The following is a 27,341-nucleotide window of genomic DNA, read 5'->3' on the forward strand; positions in this document are numbered from 1 at the left end:
GCACTGAAGAGTGGAAGATGAGAACAGGAGAAAGGAAAAGGAACTAGCTTTTTGAGGTAATATCTTTCACTGGGTTGAGGATGAAGAACTGCAATAATGATGTGTGTGTGTGTGTGTGTGTGTGTGTACGCACACACACTGCCAGTTCTGGCCACAGCAGAGTCATGGACATGAGGTTTACTGTCCTGACATAAAAAATCAGCAAAATAGGATTAAATATAGAAAAGAACTCTTAGGAGGCTTTAGGAAAAGCACAGCATCTGACTATACTTCCTGAAGGATGGATAACTGGTGAGCTGAGTCCCTTGTTCGCCCTGGTTTTTCCTCTGAGCACTTCTCAAACCACAGCACCAGGAAGAAGGGCCCAAAAGGAAGACAGTAGCCTCGCTGGACAAAGCAAACAGTGGTCCCATTTTGGAACTGCTGAGGCTCCTGGGACTCTGTGGCACACGTTAGCAGAAGTGAGAGAGTTGCATAGAGAAAGAGTTTCAGAAATCTGCATATTTCAGACATTTGGCTAAACACAAAACAATGGTACAAGGCTTGACTCCACAGGCCCACCACAGAATAATTGTTGGAAGGACGAGGAAAGAACAGAGATTCTAGAATTAGCCAGGTGTTGGGAGAAATTTGATTTCCAAATCACTGGAGGTCACACTTTAAGAATAAGAATGGTGCCTGAAAGCAGTGGTGTCTCAAGTCTGGTCCTCAGAACAGCAGTGTCAGCATCATATGAAAACGTGTTAGAAATGCTCAATCTCTGCTCCAGCCCTATCTACTGAATCAGAAGCTCTGCAGATGGGATCCAGCACTCTATATCAAATTAAAGTTCACAAGAAAACTAGAAAATATTTTTAAATGAATGGTAGGATACAAATTATCAAAATTAGTGGAAAAATAACTAAAACCATGATTTGATGGAAATTTATAGATTTAAGTGTTTATATTATAAAAGAAAAAAGTCTTGAACTCAATATTCTAAGCCTAACATTAAAGAAAAAAAAAAAAGAAACAGAAAAGGAATAATCCAAGCCAAAAGTAAATAAAAGAAAATAATAATAAGACTGAAAATCAGTAAAATAAAGATCAAATAATGGAAAAAAATAACATAGCCAAAAGTTGGCCATTGAAAAGATAAATAACACTAAAAATTTTCTAACAAAATTGATCAAAAAAATAAAGAAAAGAAAAACACAAACAATGTCAGCAATGAAGAAGAGAATGTTGCTATACATCCTCCAGTCAATAGGAGATAATAAAGAAATACGAGCAGATATCTATGAATGCTTGATAATTTAGATAATACAGTAAAATTCATTGAAAGACATTAATCACCAGAACCAGAATAATCCAGCTGGGTTCTATATATGCATTTAAAAACAGAGATATACTTACTGAAGCAACATCTTAAACTAGTATTGTCATCAAACTAATATTGACAAATATTGTCAGAATTTGCAGACAATTTCTTAGCATGATCATGATGGAAGACAATTATTGAGATGTGTTAGTCTTAATATTTATGTTCATTTAAACTGTTGATTATCCATGTCTTAAATAATCTGTGGTACTCCTTCAGCCTCTTGCAAACTCACATGAAAGGACTTAAAATAAGCACAAGATGACCTTTCTGTTATCTCCCATGATTAGTTTTAGCTAAAGGATAGATTAGATAAGATAAATAGAACATATGAATAAGACTAGATTTGTTTTTTAAAAATTCAAAATTCCACCAGGCCAAAGTATTTTTACTGGTAGAGTCTAACGAATGATAAAACAAGAACACAACCTTATACAAACTTATCAGAATATAGAAGAACAAAAATAATTTCCCACCTCATTTTATAAGGCCTGAAAAACCTTAATACTAAAATTAGTCAAATATATTCCAAGAAAACAAACAAACTACAGACCACTATCTCTCATGAAAAGACATGGAAAAATCCTTTAAAAAGTACAAGGAAATTATATTCAATAATATATAAAAATATAATGAGAAGACATAGGAAGGTTTATCTCAGTAACAAAATGTTGATTTATTATTTTTAAAAAATCGGTACATATAATTCATTACATTAACAGAATGAACAAAATCCATATGATCTCTTAATAGATGTGAAAAAAGTGCTTGACAAAATTAAATACCCATTAATGATAAAAACTCTCAGCAAATTAGAAGAATAAGGAAAAACCTGCAATTAGCATAAAAGTTAATTGTGAAATATTGAACTCCTCTCACTTGATATCAAGAATAGGTTAAGTAATTCTGCTCTTGCCACTGTTGCTCAACATCGTACTAGAGATTCTAGCAAATTCAATTTGGGAGAAAAAGAACACAAAGAAGCAAATGACTTAAAGTTTAGAAGGAACACATAAAAATTACTTTAATGATAGATACTATGATTGTTTAAGAAAAACTTAAGAAATATACAAAAAAGCTAGTAGATCTAATAAGTGAATTTAGCATGATTGCGGGACACAATGACAAAATACAAATATCTATCTGGAGTCTATATGCTAACAATTAACAATTAGAAGATAAAATTTAACAAAACAGGCCACTAGTCTGAAAACTGCAAAACATTACTGAGAGAAGTTAAATTTAAAAAGACCCCCCCAAATAAATAAAAAGACCCAAATAAATGGAGAATATGCCATGTGGAAGACTCAATATTTCAAACATATCTATCATCCTCAATTTGGTCTCTAGATTTGCATCAAACCTGATCAAAACAAGGTTTTAAGATTTAAACAAAACCCAATTTTAAAATTGATGGGAAAGCACAGAACCTAAAGTAGCAAAAATGATTTGGCAGAAGACAAAGTTGAGGAATTCATACTTGTTGATTTCAAAGCTACTGTAAAGCCACAGTAATCAATAGAGTACGGCATTAGATTTCATCAAACCTTCACACTTTTGTTTATTGAAAGACATTCTTATAAAAATAACCAAGTTGCAAACCAGAATAAAGTATTTGCAATACCTATATATGCTCAAAAAAAAAAAAAACCATATAACGTAGCAATAAAAAAGACAAGCAATCCAGTTAAACAATGGGTAAAGACCTGAAAAAATACTTCCCAAAGGAAAATATAAAAATGTTTACTATGCACATAAAAGAGTTCCACATCATTAGTCATCAAGGAAAAGCGAATTAAAATCAGACACCAATTTATACCCAACATAATGGCTAAAATTAAAAAAAAAAAAAGGCAACACCATATATTAGCAAGGATATTATTGGTGGAATTTTAAAATGGTAAAACCACATGGGAAACTGGCAATTTATTTTTAAGTTAAGCACATGCCTATTCTATAACTCAGAACATCCATTCCAAGTATTTTATACAACAGCAATGAAAATATATGTCCAGGAAAATACTTAAACGTGAGTGTTCATAGGAGTTTTATTTCTAATGACTCCAAACTGGAAAAATGCAATATTCCTCTCATAGAGAATGTATAAACAAATTATAGTATATGTCTACAATAGAATAATAGCAATAAAGAGGTACAAACTGTTCATATGTGCAATAACATAGTCTGAAAAACATTACACTGAGAAATAGTAGACGCTCACAAAAAAGTACACAATGTTTGATTGCATTTACATGAAAATCAAGAATAAGCAAAACTAAGTGTTTGCTTTTGGTATCAGAGGAATTCACTGAGAAAATTTTCAGGTGTGACAGAGATGATCTTCATCTTTAATGAGTTGTGAATTGCATAAATTCATTAACCTTTACACTTAAGATCTATGCCTTTCACTGTGTGTACATTATACCTCAATTAAAAAACAAGCCACAGAGGAACAAAAGTTATATATCGAATTACCATTAAAAGATCTGGCGAGGGTGGGTGATGGGTATTGAGGAGGGCACCTTTTGGGATGAGCACTGGGTGTTGTATGGAAACCAATTTGACAATAAATTTCATATATTAAAAAAAAACACTAGGGGATTTTACATTAAAAATAAATAAATAAATAAATAAAATTAAAAAAAAAGAATCTCTGAGATGGAGTCTAATGTAAGATCTCGTGAACAGATAATAGAATGATCTGAAAAGATTAACATATGTAAATGTCAAGTAGGAAGTTAGAGGACAGGGGAAATTATAAATGAGAGGAGTGTTTTTAGCTTAGAGTCAGATGCATAAGCTAACATATTGAATGCTCGGTCCATACACACTTTGTGATATATGGTACCCGTATGTAATTACATTGCCATGTTTTAGACAGTAATTATTATTTTTATATTTACTGATGATGGAAAAGTTTCAGACAGTTAAAATTTAAAGACACTGCTCAACAGTTATTGGCATAAGACGTAAACCAAGACTAGCAAAATGGTGGATCTTGAGGTTGAATTCAGACATAGACATTTCAACTTGTCCTGTCAGGGAGCAAGATTTCTTGTCTCCTTCAAGGGTCCTTGTAGCTGGGGTAAGACTCAGATGGACATGAGACAGACTAACAGGAGAAAATCAAATTTAATAACGTACATACAGGGAATTCATACAGTATAGAAATCCCAAAGACAATCAGGCAAAATGAGGTATAGATGTCGTCTTGAACTAAGGAGAATGGGAGGGGGTCGGGAAAGGAATGCAATGCATAGGGCAATGAGAAGAACAGATGTTTGGTAATTAGATGTTTGCCTTGCCATACGGTTGTGTCACTCAGACAAAGTTTATTTCTGCTAATAACTCTTGTTCTGGGAAAGACCCCCAATTTAGATTCTTTTACATGGTTAAGGGAGGGGCAAAAGTTTCTGCTGAGCTCATAGTGTCTCAATTGCCTTCCGCTCAGAATACTATTCAGGCCAGAGTGGCCCACCTTGGCCCCTAGAGTTTGCTGAGTGTTGTGGAAAAGAAAATTGAACTAAATATTTTCATGTAAAGATTGTGACATTTCCATAAAAGTCTGAATTTCTGTGAAATGTTGAAAAATTGGAAGATTTGCCACTTGCGTCTATGTTTACATGTATATATGAAGAAAAATAATTTAAGCTCAGTTGCAAGTAGCTAACTCCCTTAAATAAGATTTTTTTTAATTTTTTAATGTTTATTTATTATCGAGAGAGAGAGAGACAGAGCATGAGCAGGAGAGGGGCAGAGAGAGGGGGAGACACAGAATCTGAAGCAGGCTCCAGGCTCTGAGCTGTCAGCACAGAGCCCAACGCGGGGCTTGAACTCACAGACCCCGAGATCATGACCTGAGCCAAAGTTGGTCGCTCAACCAACTGAGCCACCCAGGCGCCCCTCCCTTAAACAAGATTTAAGTGGGACATATTACCTGCCTGGTCCCTGTAGGCATTTGAGTGTGGGTCCTTGATTTATAACCATGGTTATCTGACATTAAGGCCAGAGAGGACATAGAAAACAAGGTGATGATATTATAACATAAGGGGGAGACAAAAGATCATATGAAGAGAGAATACATGATTTAGAAGCTAACAGATTTGTGTTTTCTGAAAGTTAGCAACAGAAACTGATAATGCCAAAAGCAAGACATTTCATACAGAAAAGGACAACAGGAGAGGACTTTCCAAAAGGAAAGCACGTGTTATAGTGACTAATACCCTTTGGATGTTTCTCAACTCGTTGTGGAAATGCTGTACTAATAATAGAGAAATTCACAGAAGATTAATTAATTTCTCAAAATAGCTTGACTGATGTTGGAGAATAACCTTTCTCTTAGCATAAGAAGTGAGGTTAGACTGAGCAGTCGTGACCAATGTGATGAAAGGTTGGAAGGTGGAGGGAATGTGTAACCCACTTAGAGTATCTAGGTCTGTATTTCCTTCCCTGTAAAATTAAAGTAGAATATAGCTGTTCCAAACAGCCCTTTTTCATTTCCTACATTCTTTGATTTAATGAGTGTGGATGGCATTCAAATATGCTCTAGTACCCCAAAGAGTGCTTTTCTGGTGTTTTTATTCTATACATACCAGTGCTTCCACCTAGAGTACAAAGTGGGAAATGTTCTCCTTCCCAGGCCCACTTGGACTCCCCTTGGGCTGTAAGTAACTTTGCTTTCTCCCTCATTCTTTGTTCATATTTTCTCATTCTCCACCCCAGTTTAAACAAGTCAATGCATGTAGAGCCCACTTAAGTTCTACATAGTCCTTATAACAGGAAAAAGGACGCTGACATAAAAAGTTTCTTTATTTGTTTAATATGCATAAAACACATCTAAGCCCAGAAAGGGAGAGAAACAAGGCTAAACTGATGAATTACAATCAATTTGAAAATACAATACAATCTGACATTTTTAGTAAAATTTAGTAATGTACTTTTAAAGTTTAAAGTGTTAGCCTGTCTTTTACTTGGCATATTATTTTCTCCAACATGTTAATACCAGATATTCTTTAACTTGTACCTGGATCCAGTATTAATATTAGAAAGATTAGCTGTTGTAATAGAAAGCATTGTTTAGTCTCATCCAGGCTTACTTAATAAATCCCCTTATCCTTATTTAAATTCTCTACCGCCTTTTCTATTGTTTTTTAACCTACACAATGGCAAAAAAAAAAAAAAATCACTCTGTGCATCTTCTTTCACAGTATGCTCTGCTACATGAAATCAGATTAACCTGATGACAGTGACTGTCATAGAGTAGGTTCTCAATAAATAAATTTCAGGTTTAATCATTAGATTACTCTGAAGCCTGGGGTATTGGTTATGGTGGCTATTTCTAGGCTCAGAAGGCTATCTTGTTCCCTCTAGACCTCTGCCTCTAACTACTTGACCTTACCTGCACTTTCTGCACAAATTGGCTCACCACACTGGAAAGAACAATATGTGCCTTTAGGACTACCATACTCTCAATTTTTTTAATTGTAATTTACAAAATGTCAATTATACTTTAAAATAATATTCAAGACTCCCTTGAAGAAAAGCATTCTCTCATACCACGTGGCTAGGAGTCTCTCCAAAAGCAATTTGCTTCCTGGGTTTCATTCTTTATAGATTGGAGAATGAATATGTCCTTGTGAAAGGTAAGGGAGAGATCACTACCCTAAAACCATCAGGGAGAGGTACTTAGAGTTGCATTAGTTTATTCATTCATTTAACAAACTAATTGCATTAGTTTAATTCATTCAATTAACAATATTTAATGAGTTACTACTAGGGAAAATCATTATTTTGTGTTGTGAAAATATAAGAAATAACACACACACACACAAAGATTATTATTGTTACTTACAAAAGACAAATTTTTTTTTTTTAATTTTTTTTTTAACGTTTATTTATTTTTGAGACAGAGAGAGACAGAGCGTGAACGGGGGAGGGTCAGAGAGAGAGGGAGACACAGAATCTGAAACAGGCTCCAGGCTCTGAGCAGTCAGCACAGAGCCCGACGCGGGGCTCGAACCCACATACCGCGAGATCGTGACCTGAGCCGAAGTCGGAGGATTAACCGACTGAGCCGCCCAGGCACCCCAAAAGACAAAATATTAATGGACAAATAAAGACTATAGAGATTGAATGGGGTAGCACTGGGATGGGTTTTAAAATGGAAGGTTGTATCATTAGCCAATTAACACCACAAAAAGGCTGCATTGCAAACCACCCTAAAACTCAGTTACTTAAAACAAATTGTTTAATCCCATTTTTATGTGAGTTAGATAAGGCGACTCAGCTTTAAGCTCAGGAAGCTCAGTTTAACTGCAGGTTTGCAGGACAGCTAGTTCAGCTTTGATTCATTTTTCTCCTCATTTGGGGACCATCCAAGAAAAGTTCTTCTTGTGGCAGTGGCAAAAGAGCAACGAGGCAAGCCCTATGCTGCAAACACGTTTCAAGTCTTTGTTTTCCTTTTGTCTGCTAACACGCCATTGACTAAAGAAAGCCTCATGGCCAAAGTCATGGTCAGAGAGTGGGAAAGAATACTCGACTCACTCTAGGAGGAAGCAGGGAATGAATATTTGCTAAACATTACAGTGTTCATTGAAAATCTTTGAGGAGAATGGTTGGTATGCTTGAGAAGGAGCCAGAGGCCAGTGTGCTTGACATAGACAGACAGAAGGGAAGAATGTTAGGGTATGACAGTAGAGAGGGAAACAGAGGCCCACTCGAGATGATCCAGACCACAGACAGAAATTTATTCTAAGCATAGTAGGAAACATTTATAGGATTTTAAGCAGAGGGTAACGAGAATATGTTTACATTAAGAAAAGAGAGAGAGAGAGAAAACACATTTCTGGCTACTGTGTGGTTACTTCATTGAAATAGATCAAGGCTGTCGGTGAGAACACTATCCTAGTGGCTCTTTTGGCAACTCAGGGGAGCACTGACGGCTTACACCTGCATGTGATAATGGAGTGAGGAAAAGCACTTGGATTCGGAATACATACTGGTGGTGGACCTACACCTCAGGGGGGTTTGATAGCTTGGAAATGATAGGGAGTGAGAAAAAATTATAAATAGCTTCTAGTTTTTGATGTGTGCAACCTAGTGAATAATGCTTCCAACAACCGAAATGGAGAACACTAGAGAAGAAGGATATTTTTAGAAAGGTGTTCGGAGGAAACTAAACTTGTTTTTGGAGGTAGGTTTGCTTAATGGTCTTCTAAGTAGGGCTGCTGAGGATGTGACAGAGAATATGATTTGGGTTGTCAGGGATGCAATTTGGGAGGTTGTTAGGGAATAGATAGAGTTCAAAGCAGTGAGACTCCTATCAGGATCACTCGGGAAAGAATCTAATTTGAAAAAATAGGACCAAGGAGTACTAATAACATAAACCATCATGTTCCAAATTCAGCACCTATTACCTTCTTAAGGTAAAGAAAGAAAAAGTGTTTCAGTAAATCTGCTCTTAGCAAATGGTAGCTCTAGTGCATCTGTTCTGTTTTGGGTATTACAGGTGCTACAGAAATTTTCTCAGACTTTGTAACATTTCAAAAAAAAGGTAAAATTTTTCTTTGAATAAAAATCCGTCCTAGTTTTTACTCTAGATTACATTCTAGTTTGTAAAACTAAGAAAAACAAAAGAAGAAAGTTGCTAGGGACATTTTTTTTTCTGTAATGTTTTCATTTTGATCTTACTCTAAATGAAAATTTATAAGACAATTATTTGAGCATTACACATGGGCTGTAGTGATTTTGTAAGCATCTCAATATTTTCTTTGATATGAGAAGATTATAAGTATGATCAATAGTAACTAGAATGTGGAGCATCCTTAGTTAAATATGGCAGCTCATTAACGTGTGGATTGTAGGCAAAGCTTGTGTTATAATTGGAGTTAAAGTTGCAAAATACGCTTGACTCCAAAATCCATCATCAGTTTTTCCAAGTTAATTACCTATAAAGATGCAAGAGTGGAGATAGGAAGAGCCAAAGGGAAATGAGCTTGGAATTTACAGAGATTATGGGCAAGGCATGGTTACACATAGATGAAGAAACTGGGCATTTGGTTTACATTTACCTAAGTCTCCAATGTCTGGGTTACATGCATTTCATGTGTAAGATAGTATATGTGGGTGTGGGTGTGTGCGTGCACATAACTGTATGTCTGGAAAATGGATTTTAATTGAATGGAAAAATCAATTGAGTTTACAAAGAGATTGACATCATTGTTTGTTCAGATGAATCAGAGTTACAGTTCCAACCAGAGGCTCATTTAGAGGAATGGAGTAAGCCCACAACTTATCGTAAGTAGTCAGCTGATGAGTGCACATGATCCCAGGGTGTTCTTCATAAATAATTTTTGAAAGTGGACTTTCCCATCTGGAGGGTGGGGGGGGGGAGAATGACTAGAGAAAAAGTTGAGAAAACTGACTCAGTTGAAGGCTCACATCAAATATTAAGACTAGTGACAATAAAGGAGTTTTAAATTGAAATTAAAGTAGAGATGTGGCTGAAAGAGATGGTACAAATGGAAACATGGAAAAATATGTGAGAAATTTAAAATAATTACTATTTCAGTTCAATTTAGTAAATATATGTTGAATAGACTGTAAGCCTTGCAAGAATGCAATGATGAATACTATCCTATCCTTCTAGAAGTTTACAGTCATAGAGGAGGAAAAATAATTTTCCCTCTACACTTCTAAGTTCTTGGCTAAGAAACCCTGTAATAAAAGACAGATTAACAGGAGAAAAACAAACAGAAGTTTAATAACATGCCTACCTCCTGTATACATGGGAGATATCCATGGGAGATAACTCACCCAAATGGCCAACCTACCACCTTAAATGCCATCTCCAGCTAAAGATATAAGACAATGTTGAGGCAGATGAGGGAGTCAGTTATGGAAGACTACCAAGAAAAGCACCATAAACAAGTGTAAGGCAGCTGTGCAGATTTAAGTCCTTCTCCACTGATAAGAGTTTCTAGAGAGTTTATCATCTTTCTCTCTCTGGTACAGAGAGGGAGGCACCCTTATCAATGGAGATTTTCCTTATTAACACAAATATCTCTTACAAAAAGGTAACTTCTACATGTTTTTCAGAGCTTCTGTGTCTGCTGTTTCTTAAAAATAACCATTTCAAGAGACTCAATATGCCAAAGGGACATATTTTGGGGTGGCAAATTCTCTTCTCCTTCATGGTTTGTCACAAAGAGATGGGCATTTAGTAGAAACTGGGGAGAGTAGTAGATGAAACTAGTGTCAGAATTCAAACTCGGAAAGGTTTACTTTTATAAGGCTATAAAATACAGTCTTTTAAAAAATGAGAGATAGTGTCAGAAATGACAACACGGAGGTCAAAGGCAAGATGGGAGGCAGATTCCAGATGGTAGAAACACCACAGGGAAAGTTTTAGGTATTAAGGTATTAAAATCCTAGCGAGCTCAGGAAGCTGTTGATGAGGATAACAAAGCCTCCACAATTACAGGAAGAAATCATCTGGAACAGAAGAACTCATCAAGTTGTTTCTGAGCCTTCCCATCTCCAAATAAAATAAGTCTGTTCCAGACCACTCTTTCCAAATGCCAATGTTTCAGCCATTTCTGTGGACGGTTTTAAGTAATTACCTAATAACAATCTGACTTAATTCGCACTAGAAGCTCTGAAATCTACACAGGTAGGGATGTTGTGATCTACAGGTACCCAGAGAAACTTATTTAGTTGTGTAAATATACAAACCCCTTTAGAGTTAGCTACTTGTGGTGACCTCAAACTGGAAGGCCAATGCATCAAGACTATCAAAGGGTGATGTTCAAACTCCGTAAGTTATTTTAAGAGCTAAATAAATGTTAGCGGGATTTTGGGCAGAAAGCCTTTGAGTTAGAAACAATTAGGGCACCTAGGTGGCTCAGTCAGTTAAGTGTCCGTCTCTTGATATTGGCCTAGTTCATGAACTCACCATGAGATCATGGTGAGATGGAACCCTGTGTTGGGGTCTGTGCTGACAGTGCAGAGCCTGCTTGGGACTCACTCTCCGTGCCCTTCCCCTGCTCTCTCTCTCTCACTCTCTCTCAAAATAAATAAATAAACTTTAAAAAATAAAGTAAAAATAGTTTACCCATTTTTATAGGAAAACACCTCAAATCTTGCTTTAAAAGCATCTCTTGGGTACTTTCTATAATATTTTTTAAAGGCAAATATCTACACATAGCCTACTCTCTTAAATCATTTAATTGGCTTTTCTATTGCTTGAAGTCACCAGAGCTAAAAAAAAAAAAAAAAAAAAAAAAAAAGGAAGGGGGTAATTAACAGATTTTTTAAAATATACAAATTAGAGATCAGATAAAGTTTATCTATATCATAATTTTACCACAAAAATTTACGTATCTTTTTTTCCTTTAGAAGAAAAATAGTTTCTAGCGTCTATTTGATTTTGGATCATTTGACGTTAGTTAACACATTTTCCCTCAATTCTTTCAGATTTATTATATATTTAAAACAATTCTCACATTTACAGCTATATTCAAGTGATATTTTGTCAACATTCACTTGAGCTTTATTTATTAATCACATGAGGACAATAGGAATCGCACTTCCTTTTTACGAGTAGGCTGCTATCACACATTTTTTAAAGATTATTCTTTGTATTGGCAATCCAAAAGCAGATAAAACAACTAATTTAACTATCACGCAAAGAATAATAATATAAAGTTCCTTTATTTTTTTTAATCAAAGTGGCTTTAAGGGATTCTATCACTAAGATAATGAGAAGAAAGTAAATATAATCTTCAGAATTCTAATTAAGTGTAAATAAAAAAACCTTTTAAATTTCTGTTGCGCCCTCTTGTGGTAGGAAAGCAAATGTTTAGAAGTATACATTTCACATTTCTTTGCCAATTAATTACCCTTCATTGAAATTTTTTCAAGTGAGTCATGTTCAATATTGTGTTTTATGTTAAGTTCATAAAACAAACTAAAAGTAATAGAAATATCACCTATTGTTAAATTCCTGAACATTAAATTATATGAATGATTCCCTGCTATTTTAAATAATTACTAAATGTTTGGAATTTACCCTTTTTCTTAAGTTTAAAGTAAAATAGAGAAGTTACTATCATAGAATATACCGTAAAATATAAATCAACTCTCTATAAAGAATAATCCAGATTATTTTGTCTATCATTATTACATGATTGATATATTTAAAAAGTGAACAAGTCTCAGACACTTTTACCTTCAAATATTCACATTCCTAACAGCGTGCCATTTTCAGATCATTCCATGTATCTTGAAATACTTAATGCAAGAATAAAGCTTCACTTCAAAAGAGCAATTATTTTCCTGAGAACCTAGGAAATGAGCATCATTGTGGCTTACAAAGTAAGATGTGAAGACACTGTCTCAGAAATCTGACTTTGGTAGATGGTGGTTATTTAGGATTGTTTCCTTTCCAAAAGTACAATTTCACTTTTATAACAGGGAAAAAAAAATATGCAATGGTGAAAAACAGTGAGAAGGGGTTATAAGAAGATTAGGATATAGCATCCAATGAATCCAAAAGGGGCAGAGCAATGCAGACAGAAAAATGAGTAAAGTATCAGAAAACATCAATCAGTGATATAATAATATGCATTTCCACCTATTAACGGACAAATAATTTACAGTTGGATTTCATAGACATGACATTGTTTTTCTAAGACGTTTAACCAAAATTCAACATACACAATTCAGTCATTCTCCCAGTTACTTAAAATAAAAACTTACAATGTGTTAGGAAATAATGTCCTATTCCTTAGAGCTCCAATTTTTTTTTTAATGTTTATTTTTATTTTTGACAGAGAGAGAGACAGAGCATGAGCCAGAGAGGGGCAGAGAGAGGGGGAGACACAGGAGGCTCCCAGCTGTCAGCACAGAGCCGGACGCGGGGCTTGAACTCACGAGCCGTGAGATCATGACCTGAGCCACAGCTGGACACTCAACCAACTGAGCTACCCAGGCGCCCCTAGTTTTTCTTTTTTAATTGTATTTTTTCTTAATCCCTATATCTTAACTGATTCTCTGATCATCTTCCAGTTTCTCCCTTTTTCTAGCATTCATTATCTAAAACCTATATTAGTCCCTAAATCACAAAACATTTGCTCACAAGTGTGGGTTATCAGAAAAGAACCCCAGGGGCGCCTGGGTGGCTCAGTCGGTTGAGCTTCCGACTTCGGCTCAGGTCATGACCTCACAGTTTGTGAGTTGGAGCCCCGCATCAGGCTCTGTGCTAACCGCTTGCTCAGAGCCTGGAGCCTGCTTCAGATTCTGTGTCTCCTTCTCTCTCTGCCCCTCCCCTGCTCACGCTTTGTCTCACTCTGTTTCTCAAAAATAAATCAATGTAAAAAAATTAAAAAAAAATCTTTTAAGAAAAGAACCCCAACTCCTTAAGCACTTCCAAGCCTTAAAAATAACTGATTTCATGTATTTATCCTGGAGATTGTATTTATATTAGAAATATCAGATCCCTTGCCTCACAAAATCAAGATAACAACTTCTTGGAGTCAGGAATGAGAGGAAATGGGGCAAAAGAGATCCTGTAAGTTTTTTTCCAGTATGCTCTATATGGAATTGCTTTAGAATGACTCCTGTGCGTCAGAATTCCGGAGCAATTAGGGAAGATGTCACTTTCATTTGAAGTTCAGAAGTGGGGGAGGAGAGTGGGGGGGACAAAGGAAAAGGGGAGGAGGAAGTGGAGAGAGGAGAGGAGGGGTAGAGACGAAGGAGGGCACATCCTGAAAAGATAATCCCTGCACTATCATGACATCATCCTTCTACATGTATATATAGGGAATGGCCAAAGCATCTCTCATAGTTCACTTTCAAAGTCAGCTGAAGGCAGAGGAAGAGCTAGAGAAAGCCCCTTTCAGAGCATCTGTGACGTTTATGGACTTGGCTTGCTAGAATGCTCAAGATGATGGCAGCAATGAAAATCCAGCTGGTATGCATGATACTTCTAGCTCTCAGCTCCTGGAGTCTGTGCTCAGGTAAGCGCAGCTGCATTTCACAATTCCCTGAAGTGATTTCTTTTTTCTTTTTTTTACACTGTGCTGCTACTTATGTTAATGCAGCCGGGAAGAAGAGCTTCTCCTTTATTCTGTATTTGCTTTTTAGTGATAGAAACTGAATATATTCATTCTCTGTCTTTATGATTACAAAAACTGAAAGATTTCATTTCTCTTTTTAAATCTGCAAGGTAATAAAAAGATTTCAATGAAATCTTCATGCTCTCCCTTTGGAATGTGACCACCAGAGTAGGGAAAAAAAAATATGTAGAACTTAAATTAGGCTGGTCACTATCTGATGAGAAGTACAGAGGCAGTGCCTGTCAAAGTGCAAAACCATAGTTAGAATCCATTCCATTCAAAATGCTTTTTTCTCATCCTCAGTCATTCTCTTAGGAAGCAGTGGCTTCTCCCTCCCCAAAATTATTTTCTGAATGGTGTGTATATGTTAAGATACAAACAAAGTGAAAACTGATGTTTAATGAGTAAATGAATGAACCATTATTTATAGAAAATTATTTCTAAAAAACATATAAATATTCCAAGTACTTTTTGAAAATACACTTTATATAGTCTATGTGACAAATAAACATCTTATTAATTTAATTTTCTGCATGCTGTTTAAGTTGATATAAAATGTAATTGGAAAATTGGCATGTTTACATTAATAAAAATTCTTTACCTATAGATTGTTTTGCATGTGATAATTGAGAGACCATGTACTGCTCAATATCTATCAATAACTTACCTTGAAAATAAGATTTAAATTTAAAACAGTAACATGAAATGTTGCAATATGTTCCAATTAATGTTTGAAAAATAATTGAATGATCACACCAAAGTGGGAAAAAAAGCATAGGGAATAAATGCAGTAAGATCATTTAACCTGTTTTATACTTTCATATTTTATAAATATGACATGAAATATTTAATTCAAACTCCTGCTGATTTTATTTAAATTATGAAATTACATCTAGCAGAAGATATAAATGTTATTTCAAAAAATCTTTAATTTCTTTTGATCGCTAGAAAAGATCTTGAACTGACTTTGCAAAACATTTCCATGATATAAATAGCAAATTTTCTACAATTATGATTTTAGCTATTACAGGAGGTTAAAGGTATAGTGAGAGTGTATGAGGAAAACTGGGTTATTGATTAAACACTGTGTTCATTCAGTCTTAGAACTTCTTGATGTAATAAGCCAAAATTTGTAGGGAATTTGGTGTACATTTCTCATAAATGGCTAAAGGGATTTGTCATTCCTTTGAAAAACAGATTTGGCCTTGAACAAAGAGGAGAAAAAGATCTCTGGTGTAATTTAATTCCTAGATGCAATGTAAGAAGTGGTTCCTCTAAGTGTGACACTTCTTTTTAATAAAAGTGTGTAGTGCAAGGAAGATAGTCATTGTAACCCCTGCTTTGTTTTATGACAGATCAGTGAGTATGAATTAAGTCATCTTGCGATGGTGTTCTATAACTTTATTTCTATTGCTTATATATAGTACTCTCTAAAGTTTTCCTCTCTGCAATATATTCATCAGTGGAAACTGGAATGGATATCCTAAAAAACGTCAGAAGTCCATTTTCAGCACAACTACACATGTACTGAAGGACAGCTCCACTTTTGCTTAACCAATTTGCTTAATAGCCTGTGATTAAATAGCTAAGTACATATTTCTGAATTCTTATTTAAAGTAGAAAAACGTATCTTTCAAAGTATGTTTTGTAAAACAGCATCTCATGTTGACTAAATCTCAGTATCTTTCTTATTCTAAAATTATCAGTAAACAATTCCTTTTGGTTTGTCTTGAAAAAGTCTGTTGCACACACCTTTTCATTATAGTGTGTTTAAAATATCAATATGCATATAGTCTATATATGTTAACTATTGCTGGCAAAAATTAACCAGCATTTTTGATGAAATCTCTATTATATGATATAATCAGCTTTTTTTTTTTTAAATACTGAGATTCAGTGATTAAACAACTTCAATACATCAATAGTTCTCTTGGCATAAAATCATGTGTTTATTTTCTTATAAGTGCTTCTAATATTCTAGCTGCCGGTTAGCCCAGAATAAAACCATAATTATTTTTTGAATATTATTTTAAGGGTAATAAATACATAGGAAAACAATAAGCCTCTAAGACTAGTTTTTTGGGATTAATCTAAAGTCTGTAGGTTACAATATAATTATCTATGATTATATAGTAAACATGTGGTTTTGATTTTACTCAGATTCAGAAGAGGAAATGAAAGCATTAGAAGCAGATTTATTGACCAATATGCATACATCAAAGGTAACTTTTTTTCTTTAACCAAGGATTGAAAAACCTGTAAGCTCTTATTATAAACACGGTGTCCTTTTCCTATAGTTAATAACTTCCCATCAAGACTGAAAAGTTCATAGAGAGGCATTTACTTTTTCAGAAAATTTTCCTTGAGTTCAAAAGAGCTAAGGGTGTTGATGTGACAGGGACAGAAATTATAGTGACTATCAATCAGTACATTGCAACTTTAATTAAGTAGTCACATATTGTTTATGTGGAGATGAAAATGTATTTAAAGGAATCCTGTTTCCATTCCTATCACATCGTGTATGGCAAAGGGTATGCCTCAAGTTAAGTGTATACATGAAAGCTAAGTGACATTTTAGCCTTTTTTGTTATATTGGCAAGAGTAAAATGGAGTTCTAAATTAAAATGAAAGTTCATGACAATTCATGAAAGAAATGTGGTAGAGCCTAAAGATCAATAGACTGGCAAACAGAAGCTTGGAGATCTGATCCTGCATCTGTGACTTATGAACCATCTGATCTTAAATAAGGGGGTTAGTTAACATCGCTTGCCTTTGCTTCCTTACTTTTAAGGGTTGGAGTTTATGATCTCACATTTACATCAAATCCATGCCTAGATTTACATTCTCCCTATAACAGAAGTGTCATCTACACCTGCTCATTGCTGTTACTGAACCAACTGAGACTTTGTATACCGGACCCTTTTATTCCTCTCTTGGGGTCTTGAAAACAAGGTGCCTAGATCCCAATCTGTACTTAGGAATAAAAAACAATTACAATATATGTGACTACCATGCTACCACACAGTGCTGATTTCCCCAGAGTGAGTCAATTAGTGGGTATCTAAAGGCAGAAATAGAGAACCGGGTTCTCAACCAAAAGATGTTTCTCAAAGAAAAATAAATTTTGAATTGAGGCAGACCCCTGGTTCAATCACTATTATAGCCCTAGGATATTAAGGCAGAGGATTCAACAGATGTTATAGTAAGAAAGTAAAAGCTCAGACGTTCTGTCTAATTTCTGAAGCAATACCCCAACTCAGGTCTTGTACTTCAGATTTCTCTTCCTTAACTGAGTGAGCACATTCCAGGTACAACAATCCCTATTATATTTGTAGAATTATGTGGGTATAAGGGGAAATAGTATTTGGGAGCGTGGGGGTATTATTATCGGAAATCTAACAAAGATACATTGTCAGCTATGATCCTTAAAAGACATTTGGGGAAAATTTAAGTGCATATATTTTCACCATTGCCCAGATCTACAAAAGCTGAATGGACTGAGACCAAATATTTTCTTAATTTGATAGCTTTCATATCAGGAATGATCAGATTTAGTTTAGTCATTAAACCTCAATAACCAAATAATAACCTTAAGACAATGGATCCTTTGTTGAATACTCAGTCAGAAGAGCAATGGTGACAATGATATCACCCCAAAAATAGGAAGACAGGTGAAGTCAATCGTCTATGTTTAAAAATGGGGAAGGTTAGGAAACGACTTAATTTCACAGTAGAGATGTTACCTCCATAATTCTAAATTTACACAGACACATCAAAGTCCTAAATAATCCCCGAAAGCTAGTATAGTTTCAAGAGTGCTAGCTACCTTGTGAAAATGTGAAAGTAGAGTTGTGATTCCTTCCCTAGAGTTGCAAGGGAAAAACAATCCCAATTTATGGAGTGGGTTAGTTTTTCTTTTAAAAAGAAATACATAAATGGGACGCCTGGGTGGCTCAGTCGGTTGAGCATCCTACTTCGGCTCAGGTCATGATCTCGCGGTTTGTGAGTTCGAGCCGAGCCCGCTTTGAGTTCTGTGTCTCCCTCTCTCTCTGCTCCTCCCCTGCTCATGCTCTGTCTCTCTCTCTCCTTCAAAAATAAAAATAATAATGATAATAATTAAAAAATTAATACATAAAAATACAGGCATAATACATTTTTTCTCTTTTATTTAATCTTGGAATATGTCTCTAAACAGATCATGGAATGAAAATTGAATCCCATTGCCTCCTTTCAATTGAAATAAGCAAAATACAGTCTATAATGAGAAAGCACCAAGAAGCATAATTATTTCAATTTTGCTGTTAGGATGGGAACAAAAGCTCATTCCTTATGTTTTACAGAACTATTATCATCTCTTTCTCCTTGACTCAATTGATTTTTGGTGTGTGTAGCGTTCTATGCAAATGAAACCCCCAACTTATGAGCATTTTAACTAAACTACTCCATTTAAAAATTTAAGAGAATAATAATTGATATTGGTAGAACTAACTCCATTATGAACAGCTTCAGAAAGCTTCAGGTTTCTTCTTTCCATTTTAAAAATAAAGTATGTGAAGAATTTCATTTGTGAAGTAAAGCTATTTAGACATTAAAATATTAATGTGAAAATTTGCTTAAGCAACAGAAGGTTGAGAGAAGAGTCCAAAGCTTGAAAAGTGGAAGATATTTTTTTTTTTCTCACAATACGGTTCTCTTTATTACCAGTGCTAGTACTTTCCTATTGTTCTATTCAGAAAGAGAACCTGGTATAGGATGTTTTCTTCAGGATCTCAAAAAGCTGCTATAATGTTGTAATTTTCTATGATCAAATTTAATGCCTTGTATACAGTAGGAGTTTAATAAATATTTTTGAACTAACAGTGAGAATCTAGGATCCATTATTAACCGTCACATTTTGTATTCAACTATAAAACTTCAGAGCTTCACCACAGATGACTTTAATTATTTTCTGTTCTGTGAAATGCTTGAATTCACAATTTGCTGGACTTCTCTGAGTTCAGTGTATTACAGGGGATAAGTCTTCGTCTTATGGATTAGCTCCTATTTAATTAGGTAACAAAAATTTGACCAGAATCTTATTTAGTATTAAAAAGTTAAAATCAAGTAATGGTAAGTAAGAACCACAAATATTCTCATTTTCCTTATCTTGAAAAGAAGAGATGATATTCTAAATTTCTTATCTACAGGCTTAGGTCTATTATAAACATTTGTATAAAATAATGTAATAAGTAGAATGTTTATTGTTAAAGAAAAATTATTCATGACACTAGCTAAACATAATAGGGAAGACTTTATTCAAGAGGAATTACTGAAATGGGAGTTTTGCAGAGACTGGGCTCAATTCCAAATACAACAATGGCAAGTGTGCCTTTATAGCCAAGAAGCAGAGTGGGGGTCAGTGGATGGAATAAGAGGAAACATTAAGGCTAGAAGGAGTCTTGCTAGAAGACACAAGATTGTGATATTAGGGCCAGAAATTTCATCAAGTATCTGATATTTGATCAGATATCTAGGGTGATCAGATACCATGGGTGAGGCATTTGCAGTAAACAGGCTCAGCAAGATTCTTGCTAAAACTGGGCTAAGTGGATTAAGGACTGAGCCTGAGGTTGGGACCTAGTCAAGAAGTGGACTTAGAAGAGCCTGATTCTAGGAAAGAGAGTCTTTACCATTTTTCTGAATGAAATGGTTGAGACCTTACACAAAATGTTCTCAGATACATGATGTCTATCTACTCACACATTCTTCAGTCAGTCATACTTTCTCAGCTGTGCTTTTAATGTGACTTTAAATAATCGTATTATTGAGTCATGTAGTGACTATTTTAACTAGCAGAAAGAAATGAGATGATTAATTCAGTTTCCTCAGAAAGAAAGAAAGAAAGAAAGAAAGAAAGAAAGAAAGAAAGAAGGAAAAGAAAGAATCAGATAACATTAGTCCTGACTGGACTTTATGAATAAAGCTTTCTGTGGTCAAATTAGTTTGGGAAACTCTTGACACTGCATTGACTCCATTAGAAAGTTACAATGAATATTTGCAAGTAAAAGGCTCTGAGGATACCTACGTTCAAGAAATCTTTACATTTCCTTTAAATTCAAGTTTTCCAATTTACTTGACAGTGGAACTCTTTTAAAAACAGTGAGTGCAGAACTAGTGTTCTAAGAAGTACACTTTAGAAAGCCCTCCATTAGGGGCTCAGTCAGTTAAGCATGGGACTCAGGCTCAGGTCATGATCTCATGGTTTCTCGCTGTCAGCTCAGAGCCTGGAGCCTGCTGCAGATTCTGTGTCTCCCTCTCTGTCTGCCCCTCCCCTGTGCTCACTCTGTCTCTCTCAAAAATAAATAAATATTTAAAAAATAAAAAGAAGAAGAAAATGTAAAATTAAGGTATTCCATTAATTGGTATAATATAAGGCATTGCTGCCAGGTAATGGAATGGAGCACGTTGTCTCTAAGTTTCCCATAGCAGAAAAGTTTAAGCAATGGCTGGAAAATCTTATTCAAGGAGCATAGTTGAAAGTATTTCCAAGCTGGTTAAAACCACTGTATATTACATTATTATATATCATAATAATATTTGTAAGTAAATATCTTTATACTCATATATTTGCATGTTCTTAGGATAAAAGCTTAATCAAAGGGTGTGCACATTTTCAATTTTAATGCAGTACATCCTTCAAAAAGTTATAACAATCTACACCCAGATGAACAAATATTTAGAAAAGGAAGTGTCTGTTTCTCCATGTCCCTATAACTACACCAACAAATGTACCTAGCCTTTGAAAGTCTTCTGAGCTGATGGTGGCCAAATTCTTTCCACATATTTCTTCTTTGATGAGTGATCTGTGACTTGTTTACTTATATCATTTATCCAAGGTTTAAAATTTTTATTTTTATTATTTTTTTAAATTTGTGGATTCAACAGTTTCTTTTTGAAGAGCTCTACCTGTGTTAAGGATATTAATATTTGTGGCAGCTTTTACATATAGCTTGCTTCTGGTGTTAGTTCAGGCTGTTAGTTTTCCAGAGATGTTTTACACATTTATGTGTTTAAAGTTATCCTTTATTTTGTGGATCATGGTTTGGATATTTGCTTAATAATCTAGGTTTATAGAGTAAATTCTGTATAATTTACACATTATTTTATTTTTACTTATATTTAACCCATCTGCATATTGTTAGACTACTATATGTCAATAGAGTTATAAGTAGATGTAAGTCCAGGTTTCCTGATAGCCTACTGTCCCAAGGATTTCAAATGCAAACTTTGCTGTATGCTATAAACTCATTTGTACTTGGACTAATTTGGGGGATATTATATTTTCTTCTGTTGGGTTTAATGTTTACTCTTGTTTTATTAATTCTCTCCTTTGATTACTGAGTCTTTAAAATAAATTTCAATAACTGGTAGAGTAAGTTCCTCCTCATTACATTTTTAGTTTTCCAAATCTTCTTGCTTATGCTCACACATTCATACTTCCAAATTAACATTATAATTACTTTGCCAAATCCCCACCGCCAAATTCCAGTCTTCCCATATTTTCCAAATTGGAACTTTGATTTGCAATTGCATTACAGTTGGGGAATAATTCAGAGAGAGTTGACATATGATAGTATTGTTATTGAATCTTCCCATCGTGGTTGTGTGGTCATTCACGTGTGTGTGTGTGTGTGTGTGTGTGTGTGTGTGTGTGTCTTTAAGAAAAATGTATGCTTTCCTTCATCTACGCCCTTTGCAATTTTTGTTATTTTTTCTTATTTCACATTTAGTTTCTCCTAAGTCCTTATGTTTCCTTGTTTATTACTATTGGCACACAGGAAAATTATTGATGAAAATAGTGGTTTCAGACCCTATCTTATTAGAAAAAAATAGTAATTCTAGAAAATATTATTATTTGCGAATAAATAAATTGACCAGCTGTGTTGCTGTTTATGAGAATTATCAATGTATGGAATAGATTAGTGACCCTACATTATTGTAATTGTGCAAATCTATTAATATCATCATAGTCCATGCTCCATTAGACACTAAACTCTGGTAGAGATGGTGTTTTTAAAATCTTATCTGTGATGTATACATATATATTTACACATTTACACTCACTATTATTTCAAAATTTTTGCTTTGCTTATGTATGTGTGCCTGTGTATAACTGTATTACATTTTTAAAAAACAGCATGTATGAGGAATTGGCACTAATCAATTCTGTGATATAAAGTTACTAAACTAATAACAGTGTGTTTATTAGGCTGGAGTAACAATGAGGCCCTAAAATGTAATGGCTTTGCGCAATGGAAATTCATTTCTTATCCATATGATACAAGATTTAATTACCTACTTTTTAAAATTTTAAGTACCTGTTTTTTTTTCTATATTTCAGACCAATAAAGCAGGTATTTCTTCTTGGAAAATGACCCTTCTAAATGTTTGCAGTTTTGTAAATAACCTGAACAGCCAAGCTGAGGAAACAGGGGAGCTTCAAGAAGACGAGCTTATTACAAGAAGGAAATTTCCCACTGCCTTAGACGGCTTTAGCTTGGAAGCGATGTTGACAATATACCAGCTCCAAAAAATCTGCCACAGCAGGGCCTTTCAACACTGGGAGGTAAAGCAAAAACAAAATATGAATATAATTATCGTTATACTAGTTAGCTCTCATTTGTACTGATTTTTTTTTTTTCACTGCGATCATTATCATAACAGGAAGACTTACAAATTTTAAAGAAGAATAAACCATGTGTTGAGGTTAACATTCCTTCAGATCTTCAAAGTGTCCTTCAAATATTTGGAGTTTGGCAAAATATTATTACTTCAGTCTTAAAAGGGGGGGAGTAATATCCTAAGGCAGATTTGATCCACATGCTTTTATTGTGCTTAAATGAATGGCATACTCAGGCAATTTGTGGCGGTGGTGTGCCTACAAAATTTAAGGACTCAAAATGTGTTCTTAGAAACACAAAGTCATGTGTATTATCTATAAACAAACACAAAACATAAAACACAAAGTTTCGATTTGTATTTGAATATATTAAGCAGATAAAACTGGAAAAAATCCATATATGTATATATTCCTATTTCAGTTGAATACATGGATTTCAGGCATCTTTAGCATCTAAATTAGGTCCACTAACAGCCAAGACAGCCAAATCCATTATACGCAACTACACTTAAGTAGTGGATGAGTCGGTTGTATTTAAGGCCATGCTAGTGATTTATTGCCTTTGGTTTTAGAATATTTGTTAGTTTGAAGGAGGGAAAGAGAAATGAAATGCTTTATTGTTTTATTTATTTTTAAATGTTTATTTATTTTTGAGAGAGAGAGACACAGAGTGAGTGGGAGACAGAATCTTTAAGGGGGCTCCAGGCTCTGAGCTGTCAGGACAGAGCCCTACGCCGGATTCAACCTCATGAAGGGTGAGATCAGACGTGAGTCAAAGTTGGACGTCCAACCAACTGAGCCACCCAGGTGCCGCAGAAATGAAAATGCTTTAAAGAAAAAAAAAAAATTCCCGACAAAGGTGAGGAGGCACCTGGGTGGCTCAGGTGCTTGAGCCTCCGACTCTTGATTTTGGTTCATGTTTTGTGAGTTCTGAGTTTGAGCCCCATATCGGGCTCTGTGCTGATAATCAGAGCCTGCTTGAGATTCTCTCTCTCTGCCTCTTCTTTTATCCTCGCTCTCTCTCTTGAATAAACATTTAAATAGGTAAGTAAATAAATAAATTTCCCAACAAGGAAACCATTTCTCTCATATTAATCTCTAAGAGAGATTTGCTTCATCTTTTATATTTTGGGTTAACACCAACATTGGGACAGTGAGGGTGTCTTTGCTGCTAATATAACAATCCCTATACACGACTATCACAAAAATACCTTGTGGAAAAGAAATGCAAGACAGAACTTCTAGAGTTTATTCTAACTTGCAGACAAAAAGATGTTTTCTAGATGAAAGACCAAAAAAGCTAGGTTTAATTTACTACTCATCTCTTAATTCTAATTCCAGCTAAATAACTTAGTCTTCAAAATATTGTTTAAGTCAATAAAACTTGGAAAATGCTAATTTTAACATAGGGAAATGTCAATTGTGTGCTATTTATCCAGGGACTAAAAACAACAACTCAATAAACTATTATACACACAAATCAGGTGCTCATAAGATTAGAACTTTTGCTATTTTAAATGTCATTGAGTGATTTAAAATAAAAACTATAATATCATTCAGAACATACTACAAATTATAGATTATGTTCACAGACAAACATGCAATTAAGAAATTAGGTTGTCTAACGGTAGTTCGTTTTCCTTCTCTGAAACTGAATAGCTGTGGGTTGAAATAAAGTACTTGGTGATAGGATTCAGTTCATATGCATTAAAATTAAAAACTTAACCTCCTGTTAGTTTTTCTTATAATGACCCTAAAGTTTAGAGGATAATCACAAGTACAAATACAATTTTTATCTTGAACATTTTTTAAAATTTCATATAAATTATGTGCAAAATTCTGGGAAGATTTCTAAATATTTTCTGCTAGCTGAAATTTGTGAATCGCAACTATACCAGAAAGAAGTATTCAGAACTAATGTTAGAATGTGGCATATTTAATGAAATTTGGTAAGATTCTACATGGAGATGAACTCCCTAACGTTACTGAATCTGAATTTGCTTCTAATTATTAGGCACCACAATCTAAAGAGACCTTTACTGTTTCACATGTGTTAATTTCTACAACTAAGCTAAGCAGAGCAAACAATCCTCTCTCTGAGACTGAGAAATGGATCTTTGGAATGGCTTTCAAGACAAGTCAGTAATTAACTTCAAGAAATATAAAATCCTATTGCCTTTTAAGGCCAAACATGACTTACTGAATTCAAAACTCTATGTGTGTTGTGATTTATGATATATTTTCTTAACATTTTAGTCTCTCTATCATAAATTAAAGCCTGAAACATACTCAAAGATGTACTAGGTATGTTGCTTCAGTTGGAGGTATCAGTGTATGGCCTTGAACAGAGAATCGGAAAAACCACGTTCTCATCCCGTCTCAGTCAGTTGACAGTCATCTGTCCTTGGACAAAACATTTAATTGTTTTAAACCTCATATATCTTATCCATGTATGTCTTACTGTCTGAATAGCAAATGAGATGAAATGTAGCAAAATACCCTGAAAGACATGCCACATGTACGTTTGATTCATATTCTGCCTCTCTTGCAGTTAATTCAGGAGGATGTTCTTGATGCTGGAAATGACAAAAATGAAAAGGAAGAAGTTATAAAGAGAAAAATCCCTTACATTCTGAAACGTCAGCTATATGAGAATAAACCTAGAAGACCCTACATACTCAAAAGAGGTTCTTACTACTACTGAGACGATAAATATTTTATTTATATGTGATTGTGATTCATAATCCTTCACTTAAATATCAAGTTATACTTGTGTGGTAATGTGACAGTACACAACTATTGTGTCTCTTCTTACAATCGTGGTTTATTGGATGTGATTTTTCTGCATTAATATAAATTGGACTAAATGTTTTAAAATAAATCTAGATCTTGAGCATGATAATGTGTTGTGTATAATTGGAGTAGATATTAATTAAGTCACATAAAGAATGTGTTGTAATTTTGCAAAGCACTTAGTGGTTTGTTTAAACAGTCAAAATGTTGGACATTTTTAAAAAAAAAAATTAACATTTGTTCATTATTTTGGTAGAGACAGAGGGTGAGCGGGGGAGGGGTAGAGACAGAGGGAGACACAGAACCTGAAGCAGGCTCCAGGCTCTGGACTGACAGCACAGAGCCCGATGCGGGGCTCAAACTCACACACCGTCAGATCATGACCTGAGCCGAAGTCGGACACTTAACTGACTGAACCACCCAGTCACCCCAAAATGTTCGACATTTTAAACCAAATTATGAAGGATTATAATGGAGTCCTATGGCAAAGTCTAACCTATACAGCATAAACCCAAAACAAAGTAATAGTACTTCTTTTATTATTTGTTATATATATATATATATATATATATATATATATATATATATATATATATATATTTAATTGAGAGAACTACATGTTCTTTTCAAGACTCACATAACTCTCTCAGATATGGGGAAGTTAATAGTGATAAAATAGGATCATCTTAAAAGGATGATTAATGAACTATTGTTAATTATGCCTATCTTAATGAATGATCTTCAGCTGAATTTGTCTTTCTGTTAACTAAACTTAATGGCTAGTAAAAAGCAGTGATCCATCAGAACCATGTTTCTCCGAAAATGCACTTCCATTTAGAAGAGTTACCTTTACTGACTTCCCCCACACACACTTTGATACAGTAAATCATAACTTTAGTTTTAAATTCATTGAGGAATTTGTGTGACTATTGTTTTTTTCCAAGTAGAAAACATGTTTGAGCCAGAAGGAATACTTGAAATAATTCCTCATAAATTTCGTTTAAGACCATACTTATGGACTCATAAGCCCTCACGGTCTATACATTCTGCCAATAGCTGTGGGTTTTTAGGTTCTCACTCTTGTAAGTGTCTTGAAAGTCCTCTCCTCACAGGGCTGCAACCTAGTTCATAGTCATCCAAGAGGAAAAATATCAGGATTTAAGTTGTGGAATGAAGGAGGCTTCAGAACTTCATGTACCTTTGATAAGATTGCCTAGGCTAAACCCTCACTCAGTAGGATACAGCAACAGCCCGAGTCTCTGAGTTTTTCTGGTAAAACCATGACTTCTAATGACTGCTAGCCAACCATCTTTCACCATCTTATCAGCTTCAACATTAAAAAGTACCAAAGACACTGATCCTAAGATAAAATTTACTTCCCAGTAATTAAGAGTACTACTCTGGGGGAGCCTGG

General features: G+C 34.6%; 1 protein-coding gene across 1 annotated transcript; it reads left to right on the forward strand.

Annotated features, from left to right (window-relative positions):
* NTS (neurotensin) lies at positions 1 to 25,838 on the forward strand. The gene is made up of 5 exons (XM_042944651.1): positions 1 to 56; positions 14,180 to 14,376; positions 16,636 to 16,697; positions 22,856 to 23,080; positions 25,686 to 25,838. Exons 2-5 carry the CDS (start codon positions 14,295 to 14,297, stop codon positions 25,836 to 25,838), a joined length of 522 nt encoding a protein of 173 aa, XP_042800585.1. The 5' UTR covers positions 1 to 56; positions 14,180 to 14,294.
* The last annotated feature ends 1,503 nt before the right edge of the window (positions 25,839 to 27,341 follow it).

The sequence above is a fragment of the Panthera leo genome, chromosome B4 (genome assembly GCF_018350215.1).
Source record: "Panthera leo isolate Ple1 chromosome B4, P.leo_Ple1_pat1.1, whole genome shotgun sequence".
Taxonomy (NCBI): Eukaryota; Metazoa; Chordata; class Mammalia; order Carnivora; family Felidae; genus Panthera; species Panthera leo.